Here is an 18,958-nt window from a genome sequence, read left to right as displayed (position 1 = left end):
CCGGGGCTGCGAAGGGCGCTGTGCTCTGCCAGGCGCCTGGAGCTCTGGCCCCGCCGCCGGCCCCGCCGCGCCCGCTCTCCCGCGAGAGCCCGGCCCCGCCGCCGGCCGAGCCATCCCTGGAGGCCCAGCCACAGAGCTGTTCCCCTCCCGCCCGCTAGGCGGCGCGGCCGGGCGCCTCCTCACATGGCGCCACGTGACCCTGCCAGGGAGGAGCGGCTGGCTGCCTCGGGCCCCTCTCCTAGCTACGGCCCCGCCCCTTCCGGCGCCGGGGACGGGAGGGGGCGATGACGAGCCCCCTGGGGGCGGGGCCGCGCTCCAGCCAATCGGCCGCGGCGACTGCGGCGTAGGTAGCGCGGCAGACGACCAATGAGGAAATTCCGTGCTGGCGGCGCTGGCCAGTGGCGTGCGGCCGGCGAGCCTGTTGCCAGGCAGGTTTGGGCCGGGGAGGCGGCAGGCAAGGCCCGGCTGAGGCGGCGGCGGCGGCGAGCGGGCCGAGCGGAGCCGGGATGCCCTACAAGCTGAAGAAGGAGAAGGTGGGGCCGGCGGCTCCCTCCCCCCAGCCCCCTGCGGCCCGCACCCCCCCGGCCCCGCCCCGCCTCCCGCCGGGACAGGGAAAAGGGCGGGCCTGGGCCTGGGCTGCAGCCCCCGGGGGCGGAGGGGGCTGGGGGCACGGGGGCTGTGGGGCGGAGGGGGCCGTGGCGAATAGGGGTTGGAGAGGGCTATAGGGCTGGCGCCTGTGGGGGGCTATGGGACAGGTGGGCGGAGGTGCCAGGGGTGGAGGTGGCTATGGGGCTGGGGGGGGCAGGTGAGTGGAGGTGCCAGGGGTGGAGGTGGCTATGGGGCTGGGGGGGGTTATGGGACAGGTGAGTGGAGGTGCCAGGGGTGGAGGGGGCTATGGGGCTGGGGGAGGCTATGGGACAGGTGAGCAGAGGTGCCAGGGTGGAGGGGGCTATGGGGCTGGGGGGGGCTATGGGACAGGTGGGCGGAGGTGCCAGGGGTGGAGGGGGCTATGGGGCTGGGGGGGCAGGTGGGCGGAGGTGCCAGGGGTGGAGGGGCCTATGGGGCTGGGGGGGGCTATGGGGCAGGTGAGTGGAGGTGCCAGGGGTGGAGGTGGCTATGGGGCTGGGGGGGGTTATGGGACAGGTGGGCAGAGGTGCCAGGGGTGTAGGGGGCTATGGGTTTGGGGGCTGGGGAGGGCCATGGGGCAGGTAAGCGGAGGTGCCGGGGGCTGGGGGAGGCTATGGGGCAGGTGAGCGAAGGTGCCAGGGTGGAGGGGGCTATGGGGCTGGGGGAGGCTATGGGACAGGTGAGCAGAGGTGCCAGGGTGGAGGGGGCTATGGGGCTGGGGGGGGGCTATGGGGCAGGGGAGTGGAGGTGCCAGGGTGGAGGGGGCTATGGGGCTGGGGGGGGTTATGGGGCAGGTGGGTGGAGGTGCCAGGGGTGGAGGGGGCTATGGGTTTGGGGGCTGGGGAGGGCTATGGGGCAGGTAAGTGGAGGTGCCAGGGTGGAGGGGCCTATGGGGTTGGGGGGGGCTATGGGGCAGGTGAGTGGAGGTGCCAGGGTGGAGGGGGCTATGGGGCTGGGGGCTGGGGGGGCTATGGGGCAGGTGCCAGGGTGGAGGGGGCTATGGGTTTGGAGGATGTGGGGGGCTATGGGGTAGGTGGGCGGAGGTGCCAGGGGTATAGGGGGCTGGGGGCTATGGGGCAGGTGGGCAGAGGTGCCAGGGGTGGAGGGGGCTGTCGGGAAGGGGGGTGGAGAGTGCTGGGGCAGAGGGGTCTATGGGGTAAAGAGGCCTGGAGGCTATAGTGCAGGGGGAAGAGAGGGTGGGAGGCAGTGGGTCCGGCAGTGCTGCCCCAGTAGGGGGTCAGTAACAAGGTGCAGGGGGAAGGGCAGCGGTGCCCCAGGTAGGGGTACATGTTCAATAGTGTATCACTGTGGTGTGAGCATGAGGGGCCACAGGGCTGCCGCACAGGTATAAATCTGCAGCTGCCTGCGAACTCTGACACAGCCCAGGCACGTTTGGCATAAAAAGACCTGACGGCTCCAGCGGCGTGGTGCAATCCCTGCATGGTGCAAACACACGTGGTGATGACCAGGCTCAGGCACTAACCGGGCTGCAGCATTGCATGCAGTGCCATAGCAAGGACGTGTGTGGGCAGGACATGTTTGGTGCACATGTTGCCACAACCCAGGCTCGTATCACCCACACCGTGCTCTCTAGGTCATGGTGCAGAAACCCACCTGGAACATGCTGCCATGGCCTGTGCATACCTGATGCATCTGGTACACATGTTGCCATGGACCACAGCACAGACTGGCCACACACAGTGAAAGCACTGTCCATGCGTGATGCACAGGTGTCTGCAGGCAGTAGGCTAGAGTGCGGCTCTCTAAGCCCATCCTCTGGGTGCACTAGCCTCGCTCACATTCCTGGCTGCTGCACGTCTGTTGTTCATCTGGCTCTGGCTTCTCTCCCCTACTTCCGTTTTCTCCCACTTCTCTCCAACCCCAGCTCTCCCAACTCTTTTCCTGTCGTTCTACCCTCCCCCCCAGTGCTCTGTTTTTCCCCCACAAGCACTCTTTAGTCCTTTCCCTTCCCATTGTACCTGGTGACCTCATAGCTTAATTACAACCCCTTTGTGAGTCCTGTGTTGGCTAATTCTTTGCGCCTTTTTTGCTGTCAGATGCCCTCTCGTGGGCCTGGTGTTTTAGCCACAGGTTGCATCAGCAACATTTGTGCTGTAACCAGCTAAACTAGTTCCCCAGCTGCTGTCCTCTCCTGGCATTGCATTCCCCGTTGCCCATCTGTGGTGGGCCATGGACAGGCCCCAGGTCCACTGGGGGAATCTTTAGAAGTGTGAATGCATTCTTGTAGCCTGATTCTGTTTGGGAGGTTAGCAGCCAGCTTTCCACACTGCAGGGGGTGGGTTACCGAGTCAGATTGGCTGGGAAGAGGATATGACGTATGTAGTAGTTGGACAGTTGGGATGCTCCAGCCTTAGGTGGGTGCAGAGTTCTCCAGTGTGAAGGGTAGAAGTATCTCTGGGAACCCCCATTTTAAGAGACATGGATTATTGCTGGGGTGGTGTCTCCGTGACAGCCTGTGAAAAAGTGAAGCAGATATAGGCAATGTCTACACTGTCCTGCAGTTCATACTGAGGGAGTGCCTTGTGCACTGAAGTACTGTGCTATAGCTCTTCCGTGTGGATGCAGCAGGTGCAAATTAAAAGGTTCCTAGTTTGCATTAATGTAGCCCTGTTTGAAGAGGACTGTGTTAACGTGAACTAGGAACCTTTTAGTTCGCGCCCGCAAAGTTCCTGCAGGGGATTTATAGGGCAGCACTTTGGTGCACAAGACACTGCTGTTTTCATCCCTGTAGTCTGAACAGTGGGGCAGTGTAGCCAAGCCCACAGAAACTTGTGTCTAACTGAACGGAATTAAATCTTTTCCGAGCCCAATGCAACTGAATATGCTCTCTCCTCGTTCCAGGAGCCTCCAAAGTCTGCTAAAAGCACCACAAAGCCCAGCAGCGGCAGCAGTGGTGGTGGGAAGGATGGTGGGGCAGAGAATTCAGAGGAGGTAAGGCATTCATCTTACAAAGCATCACACCTCTACAGCTCCTCTCTTTTGTATGGCATCTTTCTTTCAAATTGTCTCCAACAGCTTTGCTGAATAAGGAACTTAATGTGCTTAAACGTGGTACTTAACGTCAAAGGTAGAGAGAGGCTGATTGAGGCAGGAAGGTAGCTGGAAAAGACAGAGGGTGAGAACTGAACCCTGTGGCATTCCATAGAAACAGAGACTTGAAGGGGAGCGCAGTTAGATATGCCAGAGCCACCTGTGCGGATGGGCTAGAATACAGCAGTGAAGCCTGCATTGAGAGCAAGGACAATGGAGAGGAGAAGATATAGCTAGCAGAAAGAAGGAAGCCTGAATGGAACAGAAGTTTCCTTGGCATGGTCCAAAATGTCATTGAGAGGTGAACTGAGTGGTAGAAGAGAGCTTGCAGTTTGCTTGGGAGGAAGAGGCAAGCGCTGGGATAAATTGACATCGTAGTTCAATTAAGCATGGGGAGAAAAGTGGTGGATTTGTGAGATACGGAGAAGGTACTAGAGAAAGTTTGAATTTCTCACTGTTGTAACACCCTTACTGTCAGCAGAGGAAGAGCTAACATATGCAACCACACATTCTATATTAAAAGTGCTACTCAGAGCATCCTTTGCCCTGGGCGCTGATGCTGCCAAGAAAGACACATCTGGAGTAGTGTCAATACAGAGTAACTTGCTATAACAAATGATGTCGCATATTAACACACAGTTTTTCTGGAAATTAGCAGGAACTCAGGCACATATGAATGTTTTGGTAAGATTGAGCTCATTCAGTGTTCAAACAGTGTGGTTGTCTTGGGCTCTGGAGATAGAAACCCAGCCTCCAGAAAGCATTTTACTCACCATCTAAGGAGGCATGCTTATTTTTTCCATTAATTTAGTTTTTCAGGCAAGACTCTCCCCACTTCCATCCCAGTCTAGTACAGTCCAATGAGGAGACTGTGTGCTTAAGTCTTCGCTATGTGCTGTCCTTGAGAAATTGGAATGTGTTGCACTGTAGCTCTAGCCTGGGAATTAGAGGTTGTTGACTTGTGTAAAGTTAGAGAGGGGAGGAAGGGTGAAAAGGCAGCAGTTCAGTGGGGCTGGGTGTCATCAAAGCAGAGTAGTCATTTATAAGCCCCCACATCCCCAAAGATAAACACATTAAATGTATAAACAGCCCAAGCAACATCTATACTGATAGTAGTTGCTCCTTCTGAAAAGCCGGTGTTCGAGCTTATGCCTAAACGAAGGTGTCATTGAAACAGAGTCTGAAGCTGGAGTAGTTTGCCTTGTGGACTCCAGTTTAGTGATCCGTGGTCTCCACTCCATTTTAGTCTCAGCCTGTTGGTCCCCGCTCCTTTCCCATGCTGGATTTTCCCCTTTATTTGGTGTGTACAGTTTTAAAAACAATTTCCCACCTTAGTTCCTCCGGGCTAGAAGGAAGCAAGGGGACACCACCACCAGCCATGTGAGTAATCGTTGCCTCTTGTACAGCAGTCTTGATCCTTGGATCCCACAGCGCTGTACAGAAGAACCCAAGTCTCGTGTCTTCAAACACAAAGGTGGCCAACAATAATCTGAAGCAACCAAATTAATATTGGGCTGTTCCCCAGTCAGGCTGGTGAGAAGCTGCAGTGCTGCATTCCTAGGACCAAGTGATGCAGTATGAGGGTATAAAGAGCATCGCGTGCACGCTTCCCTCAGTGACCCAAAATGGCCAATACTTTCAGTTGCTACGGATGTAGAAGAAACCTAGAATGGTTTAAAAAAACCCCAACAAAACAAACCCCAAGCCCCGCACAACCACCCCGCTCTCTGTTGAGGTAGAACATCAGCTCTCCTTTGGCGATACGGCCAGGAGGAGGGAGAAGCCAGCTCTGCAATGTGCTTCTCTCCTTTCCCATTAGGGTTACCTGTAAGGCTCTGTTCAAGACTGTTTTTCCTCTTGTGCTCACTCACCCTTAGTGGCAGACCACTCTGTTATGGAATGGATGAGTACGTCTCTTGACAAGTAACTATCTTTTTTCTTAATTTGGATTAAATTCTTCCAGGAAGCAAAGTGACTAACCATAATGCTCAGAAACATTCATAAAGAACTATCAGCAGACATACTTGTAAGTCAGCAGTCCGTCACATGTTGTTACTATCTGAATATTTGGAGGATGGATTAGTTGTGAATGGAACAAGAGATGTGCATTGTGTGCCATCCTTTTAGTGGAAGGCAAAAGGGAGCTTGGGTTAGTGAAGCATCCATGGATGTGTTTGAGGGGTAAGGTATGTGGGCTGAAGTTGGACTGGATTCGAATGTTGCCCTCACTGGGGATTTCATAGTTTCACTGATTGCTTTGAGAGAGGTGAGGTTGCTCAGGTGCATTTCTTGAGAGAAGTTTTGTTTCCTTTGGGGGAGGGGGAGAGGGGTTGGCGGGGGGGAGGAGAATTTTCCTGTTTTGAAGTGGCCAATAGACTTTTAAATGAGTACTGGATAGAGCAAGAGGGCAACCCTGCTCCAGCATGTCTCCCTGTTCCCTCCCACCACATTGCAGGAAGAAGCAGGCGTCTTGCAGCCAAACTTGCCTCTCAAACAGTTTCAGATTCTGCTTCCAGAACAAAGCATTTTCCCAACGGGCTAAGGCTCTCCGCAGAGAAGCCGTGCTCTGGCAGACTTTACAGGTGCAGCAGATTGGGACTTCCCCCTGTGAATTTTGGCAGGTCTACAGGAGGGTGAGACTGGTGAGGGGCTGGGCAGCAGGCTTGGGAACCTGCACTAAGCCCTTAGTTTCAGCACTTTGATGCCCGTGCTGTAAGCCAGTGGTGAATTCCATGCAAGCCAATCATGGATCTGTACTGGAGAAGGGAAACCTTTAAATCCATATGCGAACATTCAGCAATGCCAGTGATGGGAGAAAGCAAAAGGATACAGGATTAGTTCCTATAAGTTGTACATTAATTTCTACCTGGTCAAGACGTCACTGAGCTAAGGTGAAAGTATCAACGGTCAAGTGGCAGCAGCACTTAGTAGCTAGGCACGGGGCTTTTAAGGTGCCTACTTTGCTCCGAAAGAGAAGTTACCAGTGCTAGGAATCGCAGGAGTAAATCTAGGGAAATGAGGGAGAAAGGGACCTCTGGGGAAGTGGTTTCTTTTAGGGACTGGATGATGAGGGGAGAAGGGGTCAGTGTAGATCTTGGGGGAGGAGATGCTGCTGCACATCATTTCAGTATTAGCTGGGGGAATGAGGAGGAGGAGGAGAGTTACTCATCTCTAGCCAGAGAGAGACTGGGAGAGGCAGGTGAGGTGGGTGGGTGGAAGAGAGTTAAAAGCCTGGAAGAGGGAGGGAGGCTTGCCAGCGCATTGGAAGGGAGGGAGGATGGAGAAGTTGCTCTGCAGCCTGGAAAGTGGCTCAGGAGAGGCAGGGATGAGATTCCCAACTCCTGGGGCTCAGGGACATGCCTGTTCTTTGAGTTGCTGTCTCATGCACTTCAGAGGCATTTCTATGGGACTTGTCACTGCAGTACACTGGGAAGTCTGCCGCTGATTGAACTAGGGTTGCTTCAGGTGTGGGAGGTGGATTTTAATAGAGGCAGTTGGCTAAAGGCAGTAGAAGAGACACTTGTATGTATCGGCTCCAGGGGCTGGAGAAGAAGAGTCAGCAAAGAAGGGGCTGACAGCAAATCTGGGCTGAAAAGCCTGGTGAGTTTAGGAGCTTGAGAGAACCGTGAGGCAGGATTGCATACCAAGGGGTGAGGCAGCGGAGAGAGCATTCAGCCACAAATAGGAGTGGCTGGGGTTTGTGAGAGCACAGAGAGGGGAGCCTGTGAGCTCAAGGGTGTGGGTGGGAGAATGACACGCAGGCTCTGGAGTCCAGGATGAAGTGTAGTTCAAGGACCTGGGGCTTATCTGTGGACACATGAAGGCCTCCCAGGGAGGAGGAGGAGAGGAGGGATGGTCTGGCTATGGGGAGGAAGAGTCTGAGAGAGGAGGAGTGAGAGTGGAGAACCTGATCTTAGCTTTGGTGGTGGCTAGCATGTCCTCAGGGCCTGAGCAAGGGGCTGTGCCGGGAGGAGCGGGGAGGAGGTAGCTTCCACACTCACTGAGAGTCAAACATTGACGTTAGTTTTTAAAGCAGCCTTCAGAGGGGAATAGTGTAGCGTAGCCGCCTCCCTGAGCTGCCTTGCCTTGATGTAGTGTGAAGGCATCTAAGTCTGTCCTATCTGGCTAGGAGGTGAGTGCCCAGCCTCATTCTTCTCAGAGACCAGCCAGTGGCTGAGCAGTGTTAATCTGGAGAGAAGGGTTTTTAAGGTGGACATCTCTGTGCATTAAGTGACAAGCTTTCAGCTTCAGTGATCCATTTATGTCTGCTGCATTTTCAAGGCTAGAAACTCTTTAGAAGAAAATGCAGAATCGTCTTCTGAGTTTGCATTTCCCGCCTGGCCCAGTCAGGAGTGGGTGGGGGACCCCGATGGGCTGGCTCTGCCAGCAAACCTGTGGGACAACAACCTACCACAGGTAGTGCGTGATGAGAGTAAGAAGTCCGCCTGGTGCTGGTTTCCACTAAAATCTTTCAGAGCACAGCAGTGTGAAGGAATAACTATCCCTAGCCTGAGCTGGGAGTGTACAGAGCCCCTCCCTGTGCAGAGAGGAGTTCTGTGTGTTACCAGGATTTCTCTGTTGGGCTTGTCTCTAGCCGGAAGATCTTTGCTATTCTTTTGACTTCCCAGCTGTTGAAACCTTACGCAGCACTTCCCTCCCTCTACAGCAGCTGTTCAAGGCTCTTCAAAAGCAGGAGTGGTAAAGTAGCAAGGCCCTTCCCAGACTCCTAATGAAGTGACTGCAGCCAGACCCTGTTCGGATGCAGCGTGCTCTGAGCTGGTAGAGTTCCCTGTCGCCTCTCCATGTGAGAAGGGGGGACCAGGAGACGGGAGATCCCGTCAGTTTCAGATGTCTTTTGAAAGTATTGTTTCCTGCCCTGCGTCCCGCAGAGATTTTCCAGGTTTAAGGCCATTTGTGTTCCTCCTTGTTTCTGGCCGTAATGTCGCTCCCTCAGCCTGGCCCGTCGTGTGGACTCTCTGCCTTTTCTTCTGCCCTGTGTGAAGGGCATACACTAGCTTGGAGAGCTCCCTTCTTTTTAAGTTCCTTAGTGGTGTTTGACCAAACCTGTCGATTGCTAAGGATATTCCGAGGGCTAAATAGTCACGGGGAGAACTGAACTTTGGGACTCTAGGAAGTGTCCAGTGGAAATCCTGCCAAATGGAGTCAGTGGCCTAAGGCATCAAATGAAAGATCAATATTCAGGAATAGCCTTGTACTGGAATAGCATCCCAAATAGCTTCATAGCACCTCTTGCTAGTGTCTCATTTCTGACTTTCATCATTACGTGGGCCAGCTCACCCGCCACAGGCAAACAAGCAGCCGCTGAGACAGCTACCGCAATGGCCTATGTGGAAGTTTGTTAGGAAAGTAACATTTCTGCTGACTTGAAATGTGATTTAGCAGGTAGGAGTGATGGGGAAGTGCTGGTGTCTTGTGAGCAGCCACTGGCCTAAATGAGCATCCTGCTCAGTAATTCTTTCCCTGCCCACTCACCCCGTGTGTCCCCTACGACTCTCCTGCACCACTGAGTGTGTGGGAAGGCCTCTTTGGCAAGACCTCTGTTCTGTGCCCTTTTCTTGCTAAATGGCTCAGCCTTTCCTTGCTGAACACCTCCTGTGCCTTGCGTGGATCATCTCTTCTCCGCTGCTGGCTTACCTCTGCCCTGCAACACACTGGCATTGTCAGGAAGTCCAGCCAGCTTGTGCTGTGTGCCCGCCTGGCATCTGTCCCTCCCTCAGGCTCAATCTTCAAGGGGCTCTCTAACCTTTAATCCTCTGGCATGTCCCCTGCACCCTTCCCTTCTGTTACTCCCACCGCCTCCCACACCCATTCCTCCCTCTTTCATAGGATTTGTTTTCTTGAGTGATTAGGTGTGCCCTGGTCTCCAACCTTCCTTTGACCTGTTTCCCCCTACCTGCACCTCATCTCCCTCCTCCCCTTTGCGCCAAGCTTCTGGAGGGTGCAGCTGATTCCTGCAATTCCTGCAGGTGCAGCTGATTCCTGCAATTGTTCTTTCAGGATCTCCGCCATGTCTCTCTTCCTTCTACATCTCATTCCTAGGACTTCATCTGCTTTAGGGGAAGGGAGGTCAGTTACTGCCTTTGCCCCGATGACTCTCAGATCTTCCTTGTTCAGCCTTGCATCCAAGTGCCTCCAAAATATCTCCCTTGCTGTCCCACTGTCAGCTCTTCTTTGTTCCCCTTGCCCTTCTCCAGCATTCAGCACTTCCTCGGTCACCCACCTCTCCTCTCCCTGTATCTCGGTTGCCAGCCCTCACTCAGGAATCTCTCCTAAAACCCATCCTTTCCAGCCTGGCTATAAGAGCCTTCGTGCCCTCGTCATCTCCCACTCCTGTTACTGCGCCTGCTTTCCACCTACATTGCTGACGTCCCACTGCTCTGGTCATGTCAATCCTCCGCCTCCCTCCAGATCCCTCCCTTAGTTTCCTTCCTGCTTCCATGCAAACTCGTGGTCCCTATTCTGCACAACTCCACCTAGCCCTGCGTCTGCTCTCATTTCCTCCTGCTTCATTGCTCCCCGCAAACTTCTTGGATACCTGCCCCCTTTGTATCCTCCCTTCTCCTGGCTGAGCTGTGAAAAGGGGGTATCCTTGCTCTTCTCTTTGCTCTTTCTTCCAGGCTAGCCCTCCCAGGGCCAAGTGCGCCCCTCTGAAACTCACTCTTGAAAGGTCTTTTGACATTAATCCACCAAAGAAACAAGTCTGAAAAAGACTTGCCACACCATTTCTGAGCTGAGCCTTTCTCTGCATGGACAGCACCATGCACATCTGCTCTGTGTGTGTGAGAGCTGCTGGGACAGCTGTGCTCTGGGCATCGCCAGACAGCCCTCAATGTATGAAGTGCAGTGGCAAGTCCGCAGCAGGCCTGTGCTCATCGCGTAGCAGTCCCCGGCAGACCAGTCTCCAGGGTTGTGTCCCTGGTGGAGTTCCAAAGCCTGGTGTCCTGTTCTGTGTCGACTTCAGGAACCCCGTGTTTTCCATCCCTTGCTCCCATGCACGCAGACTTTAACTTCAGTGTGGAAAGAGATTAATGGTGGGGTGCCCCACATCCAGCCCTCTCCCCTTGAGTCCCCGTGCTGGGCAGCGCCTCTGGGCATCAGGTACTGGGGGTTCGGGGGACAGGGACTCTCAGGAGAGGCAGTAGTGGTGTGATGGAGATTTGGTGGGGTGGAGGAGTGATGGGCTGAGGCTCGCGTAGCAGCTCCTCATCCTGGCGCATCCTCTGGTGCTATTGCATGTGATGTAGTGCTGGGTAAATACAATAGGTGACTTGGCACCTCCCTAGACGGGGGAGCTGGAACAATGTGTATAGTGGGGGTGCTGAGAGCCATCGAACCAAACTGTAAACCCTGCGTATGATGGAAACCATCAGCACCCCCTGCACCCCTAGTTCCAGCTGTTATGTCCCTAGGCACTTCCAGCAGGCCCTAGAGAGTAGGGGCGGACGATGGAGAGGGGAGTACAGCTGGCTTGCACAGAGGGAGATTCTCAGCTGCAAGGCCAGCCGTGGAAGAAGGCACAAAGAGCGAGGCTGCGGAAGAGACAGTGTCTGAGATGAGGCAGGGTCGGGCAGAGCGATGGAAGGGAGGCTGAGTAGGCAATGACCGCACAGCATGGAGGAATGGCTGCTGGAGGGGGGTGGGGGGCAGTTATTTCGCTCTCACAACAAAGGAGCAGAGCAAAGCGGGTTTTAGACTAACCCAGAATCCATCCCATTCTGTCTCTGGAGCATTCGCTTTGGTATCCAGGCCGCTCTGTACCATCTTTTGGGCTCCTTCTCCATGTCCCTTCACACAGTCTCCCCAGCTACTATCTCATGGTTCTCAGGGGTTCCCTGTGCTGTCATGCACACAGGGCTCCGGCAATGGCTGGGTGGTTGCTGCTGGTGGCACAGAAAGTTCTCGTTCCCCCTCTCTGACAAGATACAACAGACATAAACCTAGTCTGTGAGCTCTGCAGCAGAGACTGCGATCCCGTGGCATGTCTGGACACACCCAGCGAGTGAGTTTTACTTTGCACAGGTGCTGTAAGTACAACAGACTGGACGGGAGGGACGCAGGGGTTTGTAGGATGTGCTCAGGAGCAGGGGCAACAGAGAAAGCTCAGTGCTCAAATTAGGGGGGGTCTTGGCTGGCTTTGCAATGTTTAGGGGCTACCTCACTTGCTTCTGCAAAGGCACAGGTGGCCGGGAGGTGTTTTGGCCACCCTCTCACGGGTGTTCCCAGTAAAGTGCTCCATTTACCGCACGTCACACACTGTGCCTCTGCCCCCAGAGCGGGCGCTGCCAGGGCCAGGCCTGTGACTCAGGCTGGGCAGGGCTGAGTGGCTGTTGTGGGTGGAGGTGGGAGTGGGACGCAGAGGAGCTGGAGTGGCCACTGCAGTGCCTGGGATTGGGCCAGGGAGAAAATAGGAACTGCCGTGAACGGGCTGAGACTTGAGAGCAGCAGCATCTGGAGGGAGAGACACGAATGGCCAGGACCCCTCTTCCCAGCCTGGATCCGGCTGGTCCCATCGCTCCCCATGCAGGGCACCCACCCTGCCCCTTCTAGCCCTGATACCCCAATCTCCCCTGCTCCCCATGCAGGGCACCCACCCTGCCCCCTTCCATCCCTGACACCCCGACCTTCCCCCACTCCCCATGCAGAGCACCCACCCTGCCCCCTTCCAGCCCTGACACCCTGACCTTCCCCCGCTCCCCATGCAGAGCACCCACCCTGCCCCCTTCCAGCCCTGACACCCTGACCTTCCCCCGCTCCCCATGCAGAGCACCCACCCTGCCCCCTTGTATCCCTGACACCCCGACCTTCCCCCGCTCCCCATGCAGAGCACCCACCCTGCCCCCTTCCATCCCTGACACCCCGACCTTCCCCCTCTCCCCATGCAGAGCACCCACCCTGCCCCCTTCCAGCCCTGACACCCTGACCTTCCCCCGCTCCCCATGCAGAGCACTCTGCCCCCTTCTAGCCCTGACACCCCGACCTCACCCTGCCCCTTCTAGCCCTGATACCCCAATCTCCCCCGCTGTCCATGCAGAGCACCCACCCTGCCCCCTTCTAGTCCTGACCCCTGATCTCCCCCTGCTCCTCATGGAGAGCACCCACCCTGCCCCCTTGTATCCCTGACACCCCGACCTTCCCCCGCTCCCCATGCAGAGCACCCACCCTGCCGGCTTCCATCCCTGACACCCCGACCTTCCCCCGCTCCCCATGCAGGGCACCCACCCTTCCCCCTTCTAGTCCTGACACCCCGATCTTCCCTCCTCCCCATGCAGAGCACCCACCCTTCCCCCTTCTATCCGTGACACCCCGACCTCCCCCGCTCTGCATGCAGAGCACCGACCCTGAGGCCCCTACTCTCCCTGGGGGTGGAATTGTTTGGTCCCCCTCAAGTGGAGCCCTGTCGTCCTGCAGGGGTCCAACCCCTGTCTGTGCCCTCCCTCCTCCTGGCTCACCTGGGCTGGGGTCAGTCTGGGAGGGTGTGGGGTGGCGAGCCCAGTGTTGGGAGCAAGGCAGTGAGGGACAGCACCCCACACACAGCTGTAGGGGCTGCCAGTTAGGGCGTCAGCATAAGAACCTGAGGTTAGGGTCGGAGTGAAATCGGAGGCATACTTGTGCTGACACAAGTAGTCCTTACCCACCCGGTCCCCTCCCTGCAGTCAGTGGCAATGCTCACGTGAGGAAGAGTTTTCAGGCACAGAAAAATGGGGAAAACGCATTCCAGGGTCAGGTGAGTGTAAATGGGGGCAGAATCTGGACCACAGTGGGACAGATGGTCCAAAATGATAATCTCGTAAGTGAAGTGTCCAGAGTCCCATTGAGAGCTCCTGAGTTCTGAGCTCTTTGGAAAAACTGGTCCCTTCCCGCTTCATGGTAGGGGTTGGGCACTGGCTCTTGGAAAATCTGGGCCGGAGTGTGCATCAGGGTGGGAAACCCATTGCACTCAGCCACGTTTGTTGTGTGACCTAAAAACTGTGGACGGTTCAGAACGGAAATAAGCCCCACTCTGCTGGATGGTGGGGGGCTGAGGGACAGTAGTTTATGGAAGCAGGGAGAGGAGACAGAAGAAAGTTAGCTATTAATGACAAGTCAGGTTTGATAAAATGCAGGGGGTAGCACAGTTTGGTTTCTGGCTCCTCCTCCCCCTGCAATTTACCCTGCTAGCTTGGATTTTATTGCTGGAAGTGTACAAAGGAATGTCAGCAAGAGGCATCCTCCAGATCCTGAATACTGCCGAAATTAACCACTGAATGTAGCTCTGCCTGCAGTTCAGTACGGGGCAGCTTTAACGCTTTATTTTCTAAATGAATTCAGAATAGATTAACTGTAAAAGTAGGACATGCCCACTTTAAAATTAGACATGGAAACGTGAAGGGAAGAAGAAGCACGCCAAGCTTAGAACGATCGACTGAATGCTCCCAGCGGCAGATAGCAAGAGAGACAGTCAGTGCAGATGGACACACATACGTGGCATGATTGCTGGACCCTGCTCTGAGTTATTGTCTAGGCCTCCCTGTTTTTTTCCCCGTAATTCGAGCTGCTAGATTTCTTCAGCTCAAGAAGAGGCTGACAGTGTCTAGTCTTGGTAAACAGCCTGTGAAACTAAGGCCCAGCACGTGCTTGTGGATCAGGTTGCTGGAGCTGAGATCTGGGGCTCTGGGTTGTCCTAGTCTCTTCTTGCTCTCCCCTATCAGGTCCAGCAGCAGCAGCAGCCGCCACCCCCGACTTCCAATAAGCGCCCCAGTAACAGCACCCCCCCGCCAACCCAGCTGAATAAGATCAAGTACTCCGGAGGACCCCAGATTGTGAAGAAAGAGCGACGGCACAGCTCCTCCCGCTTCAACCTGAGCAAAAACAGGGAACTGCAAAAGCTCCCTGCCCTCAAAGGTAAGGACATAGCCATACGCACCCCCAAATCTGCCAAGTCTCAGGTCTGCCTGGCTCACTGGAAACCTCCTTGAGGCAGAACAGCCACAGTTCAGCGGTCACTTTGGAGACACCCCAGCAATAGTCATGCTAGCCTTGATGTCTGCAGCACCATAGTGTCATCATACCTGCAGTGCCCATTGCTGTCTGGCTGCAGCTGTGTCACAGTGTCCTTGTGCTGCCCCATTCCCCCTCTGGTGATAGGGTAGCTTAGCCCCCCCCCCCCCCCGTGCTAGGCGCTGCACAAACACAGAACCAAAAGACAGCCCCTGCCCCAGGACCAGAGACGACAAATGGGTGTAGACAGATGGGAAGTACAAGCAAACAATGAGACAGTACTGGTCGGTGTGATAGGCAGTAGCTGAGCCCTGCAACCCTCTGAGCCCTCCCTGTTCAGAGGAAGCAGAAGGAACCCTGGGAGTGTTCTCCCAGCCGGATAGGCTCCAGCAGGTCCAGCCACAGCCCTCTCTTCAGCATCAGTGTGCGCCTCAGGCTTCTCCCAGGAGTTTAGAGCACTTTCCCTTGCTCCTAGGGGTTTACAGAGCTCCTCCCCTTGACTGTGGGGTGATCTACATTCCCCCTCCAAAGGTGGTGCAGCTGAGGAGTGGGAGAGTCTAGATCCTACCTCTACCCTGCGGTCCAGACCTGGGCCCCTGTGCAGCAAAGGGGCCATTCACGCCAGCCTCCACCTTCTACTTGGCTATTCCTCCAGAGCTGCTTCCCAGCCTGGCTCACCTGCTTTCTCAGCTCCCTCTCAACTGGGAACCCCAGTGTAGATCCCACCCAGACCACAGGGACTATCTCTTGCGCACCCCTCACCCTGCAGCGGGCTGTTGTACTCTCCAGATCTCTCTGCTTATTGGGGGGCAGGGACCTGCCTTCTGTTTCCTGCTTGCTGCCTCGCTCGCAGCCACTAGTCACATGTTCTGAGAAGAACACAGACGCAAGTAAGAGGCGAGTTCAGTTTATGCTGTGACCTGGCACTATCACAGGCCATGTCTATGTTGCAATCCCAGGGGATGATTGTGGCTCGAGTGGACATACTGAGCTGGCTTTAATCTAGCTAGCTCGGGGACCAGAGCAGCGAAGTCGTGGCAGTGCGTGCTTCAGCATAGGCTGGCCAAGCCTGCCAGAACCCTGGTCGCTAGTCATGGGGCTAGCCCGTGGCAGTCCCGCAGCTAGCTAGATTTAAAACTAGCTCAGTGTGTCTACATGAGTTGCAGTCATGCCCCTTGATAGCTGTATAGACATATCCTGAGAGGAGGTGAAAGCTGCACAGACTGTGGTAAATGAGAGCCCGCATGTGGACACTCTTATTGCAATGTAAGAGAGCCTCTTTTCAGTTTAAATTACGTTGCTTGGGAAGCCACTCGTATACCAGAATAAGAGTGTCGTGTGTGTGTGTAACTAGATCTGTATAACTTGTAACACTTTCCAGTGTAGACAAAGCCTTAGTCTGTCTGTCTGCCTCAGTTCACCATCTGTATAATGGGGATAACAGCACTTCCCTGCCTCCCGTGGGGATAAATACAATACACACACTGAGGCTCTTGGGTACTACAGTAGTGGAGGCTGTGTAAGTACCGTAGATAGATGTTCTGCCTGGGAGTTGTTAGCACAGAGGTGAAATGTGCTTTGCTGTCCCTGCCAGATGCTCCTGCTCATGAACGAGAAGAGCTCTTCATACAGAAGCTGCGACAATGCTGTGTTCTCTTCGACTTCATCTCCGACCCGCTCAGTGACTTGAAGTTCAAGGAGGTGAAGCGAGCTGGGCTCAATGAGATGGTGGAGTACATCACGCATAACCGGGATGTCGTCACCGAGGCCATCTACCCTGAAGCTGTCATCATGGTAGGACTAGCAGGACTAAGGCCGGTTTTCTGTGATCGCTCCCCAGCAGGTGCCCGGGCAGTCAGGACTGGAAGAGGCTTCTGTCTGCATGCCTAGAAATTGGACGTAGTGAGAGGCATAAATGGGGGCAGCTGGAGAGAGGAAGAACAACTTGCTCAGGAGGAACATGACCATGACATCTTTGGACCCTTGTTAGCCATCCAGAGAATGACTGGGGTGTGTGCATGGAGGGTGGGGGAATAGGTGGGGTATAGAGCCCCCAAAGGCGTTTGTCCGCAGCACAGACAGCACTGGAGGTGTTTGACGTCAGCATGGCGGCTGTAACCCTTTGGCCTCCAGAGTGAGAGGGGTTTGGGAACAGTTATAAAGAGCATCAGCGAGAATGTCAGTGTCCGTGGGCCAAAGGGAAGGTGCGGAAAGGTCACTCATCCGCCTTCTCACTTCAGTTTTCAGTGAACCTCTTCCGGACCCTCCCCCCCTCATCCAATCCAACCGGAGCAGAGTTTGACCCCGAGGAGGATGAACCCACACTAGAAGCTGCCTGGCCACACCTCCAGGTAAGAGAGAGTCTGCCAGCCTCATTTCCAGGTCATGGTGGGTGAATGGATTGCAAGGGGCGGCCTGGCCAGGTGACAGACGCCAAGAGGTAGGAGTGGGAAGGAAGGTACTGAGCTTTCCAGGTGCAGATTTCAAATATCCTCCCCCTGCGGATGCTTTTACCCTCCCTTTCCTTGGGCGTCAGCACAGGAAATGAGGCCTTGGATTCTGCAGCCTTCCAGAAGCAAGTGCAGCTTAGCCCCAGGTGTGGGCTGGGAACCAATGGCCATTCTAAGCAGCTTAGAGGGTCTTATATTTTTGAAGTTAGGACCCTTGGGAATCTCCCCTTCATTTTTTCTATCAGAGGGGTAGCCGTGTTAGTCTGGTTCTGTAGAAGCAGCAAAGAATCCTGTGGCACCTTATAGACTAACAGACGTTTTGCAGCATGAGCTTTCATGGGTGAATACCCACTTCTTCAGATGCAAGACATGCGGGTCCTCACTTTGAAACCCCCCAGTTTCAAGTGAGGGTAGACTCTGACATCTGAAGAAGTGGGTATTCACCCACGAAAGCTCATGCTGCAAAACGTCTGTTAGTCTATAAGGTGCCACAGGATTCTTTGCTGCTTCATTTTTTCTCTCTCTCAGAGGCCCCATGCCTCTGCTCCCCTCCCTCTAGCGCAGGAGAGTGAGAGACAGCTCCCGCAAGAGGAACCAGTGCTGCTGCTGCGGCTTCCTCCCCTGGGATGAAGCCTGCTGCCCCTGCTGGCCAGGAGCCTCAAGCCTCCTCAGTGGGTGGGGCCTATTTGGTCCCCATAAGAGCCGTGCTTGGACACCCAGACCATTTACTTAACACTTTAACCGGCAAAAATAATTATGAGCAAAAACTGATGGGGAGCAAACATTTCAGCAGAGACGTGAGAGCACAAACTGAGTAGTAGTCTGAGGAAAAGGGGATGTGGTGGAAGCTGCAATTAAAAAAAAAAAAAATCAGTCTAGCAACAGAGCTCGGAGAGAAGGTTAAGATAACTTGATCAGATCAGGTTCTGCAAGTACCTACGCACAGAGATGGTATCTGTTAGCAGAGGGCTGTTTGATCTAGCAGACAAAGGCAGAAGACGAGCCAGTGGCTGGAAGCTGAAGTGAGAAATACTCACAGTGGAAATGAGATACAATTTTATAACCATGTGGGGTAATTACCCATTGGTGCAACCTACCTAGGGATGTGTGTTGTGTTAGTAAAGGGGGTGGGGCTCAGGTATCAGATGCTAACAAAACTCTTCTCCACTGTTAACATTCAACTGTTAATTGTTTCCTGGCACATTAGCGCTGGTGACGCCTGCTGTAACAAGCCACCGTTCAAAATCTTTAGCCTTTTACTAATCGGATGGGAAAAGGAACATCGTTGATGCGTGTAAAGCATGAAGAATTAAGTGAAGCTTTTCTTTTTTTAAAAAGCCCCCTCTTGCTCTCCTCAGCTGGTGTATGAATTCTTCCTGCGGTTCCTGGAGTCGCCCGACTTTCAGCCAAATATAGCCAAGAAATACATTGACCAGAAGTTTATCTTGTCAGTAAGTAGTTCCAGCTTCCCCCTCCCCATGCCCTTGTGAAGGGGTGTTTAGCAGGCACGCTGTGTATCACTGCTCAAGCAGCCCCCAAGGCCTCCTCAGAGGGGATGAGTAGTAGGCTTAGTTCAGAGAAGGGCAACAAAAATGATTAGGGGTGTGGAACAGCTGCCATATGAGGAGAGATTAACAAGACTGGGACTTTTCAGCTTGGAAAAGAGACAACTAAGGGGGGGATATGATACAGGTCTATAAAACCATGATGGGTGTGGAGAAAGTAAATAAGGAAGTGTTATTTACTCCTTCTCATAACAAGAACTAGGGGTCACCAAATGAAATTAATAGGCAGCAGGTTTAAAACAACGACAACAAAAAGGAAGTATTTCT

The 18,958-nt window shown here is 54.4% G+C and overlaps 1 protein-coding gene across 4 annotated transcripts in view; it reads left to right on the top strand.

Annotated features, from left to right (window-relative positions):
- Positions 1–376: 376 nt before the first annotated feature.
- PPP2R5D (protein phosphatase 2 regulatory subunit B'delta) overlaps positions 377–18,958 on the top strand; it is a 45,925-nt gene continuing 27,343 nt past the window's right edge. For 3 of the 4 annotated variants that reach the window (XM_045010129.1, XM_045010130.1, XR_006578131.1), the window contains exons 1-6: positions 377–533; positions 3,490–3,579; positions 14,388–14,580; positions 16,271–16,470; positions 16,917–17,027; positions 18,485–18,577. In XM_045010129.1, coding sequence (XP_044866064.1) covers positions 507–533; positions 3,490–3,579; positions 14,388–14,580; positions 16,271–16,470; positions 16,917–17,027; positions 18,485–18,577 — 714 coding nt within the window. In that variant the 5' untranslated portion in view covers positions 377–506. The remainder of the gene's footprint in view (positions 534–3,489; positions 3,580–14,387; positions 14,581–16,270; positions 16,471–16,916; positions 17,028–18,484; positions 18,578–18,958) is intronic. The other variant, XM_045010128.1, reaches the window with a different exon arrangement.

This window comes from Mauremys mutica, chromosome 3, assembly GCF_020497125.1.
Source record: "Mauremys mutica isolate MM-2020 ecotype Southern chromosome 3, ASM2049712v1, whole genome shotgun sequence".
NCBI lineage: Eukaryota > Metazoa > Chordata > Testudines > Geoemydidae > Mauremys > Mauremys mutica.
This window is presented reverse-complemented; position numbering and strand designations above follow the sequence as displayed.